This window comes from Penaeus monodon, chromosome 31, assembly GCF_015228065.2.
Source record: "Penaeus monodon isolate SGIC_2016 chromosome 31, NSTDA_Pmon_1, whole genome shotgun sequence".
NCBI classification, from domain to species: domain Eukaryota; kingdom Metazoa; phylum Arthropoda; class Malacostraca; order Decapoda; family Penaeidae; genus Penaeus; species Penaeus monodon.
Window position 1 is genome coordinate 11,261,992 of NC_051416.1, and position 275 is coordinate 11,262,266.

The following is a 275-nucleotide window of genomic DNA, read 5'->3' on the forward strand; positions in this document are numbered from 1 at the left end:
ATTCTTCCACAACCAGCCTGACGCCTCCGTGTCCACCCTCCTCCACCCAAACAGGGAAATCCACCAAGATCCACTTCGTCCCAGTGAGAGAACTCTTCACGTCAGACATGTACCTTTCCTATGACGGGTCGCTCACCGAGCCCCCCTGCGAGGAGACGGTCACCTGGGTCGTTCTCAACAAGCCGGGTTACATAACGGCGGACCAGGTGAGTGGCAGTGGTGATGATAGTGAATGTGACCGTAAGACTGTGTAGCTGTCGGAGTGAGCTAGTGTC

General features: G+C 56.0%; 1 protein-coding gene across 1 annotated transcript in view; it reads left to right on the top strand.

Annotated features, from left to right (window-relative positions):
• LOC119593031 (carbonic anhydrase-related protein 10-like) overlaps positions 1 to 275 on the top strand; it is a gene marked incomplete in the record, with an annotated part of 152,330 nt that overhangs the window by 148,315 nt on the left and 3,740 nt on the right. The window contains 1 exon segment of the mRNA XM_037941927.1: positions 55 to 206. Coding sequence (XP_037797855.1) covers positions 55 to 206 — 152 coding nt within the window.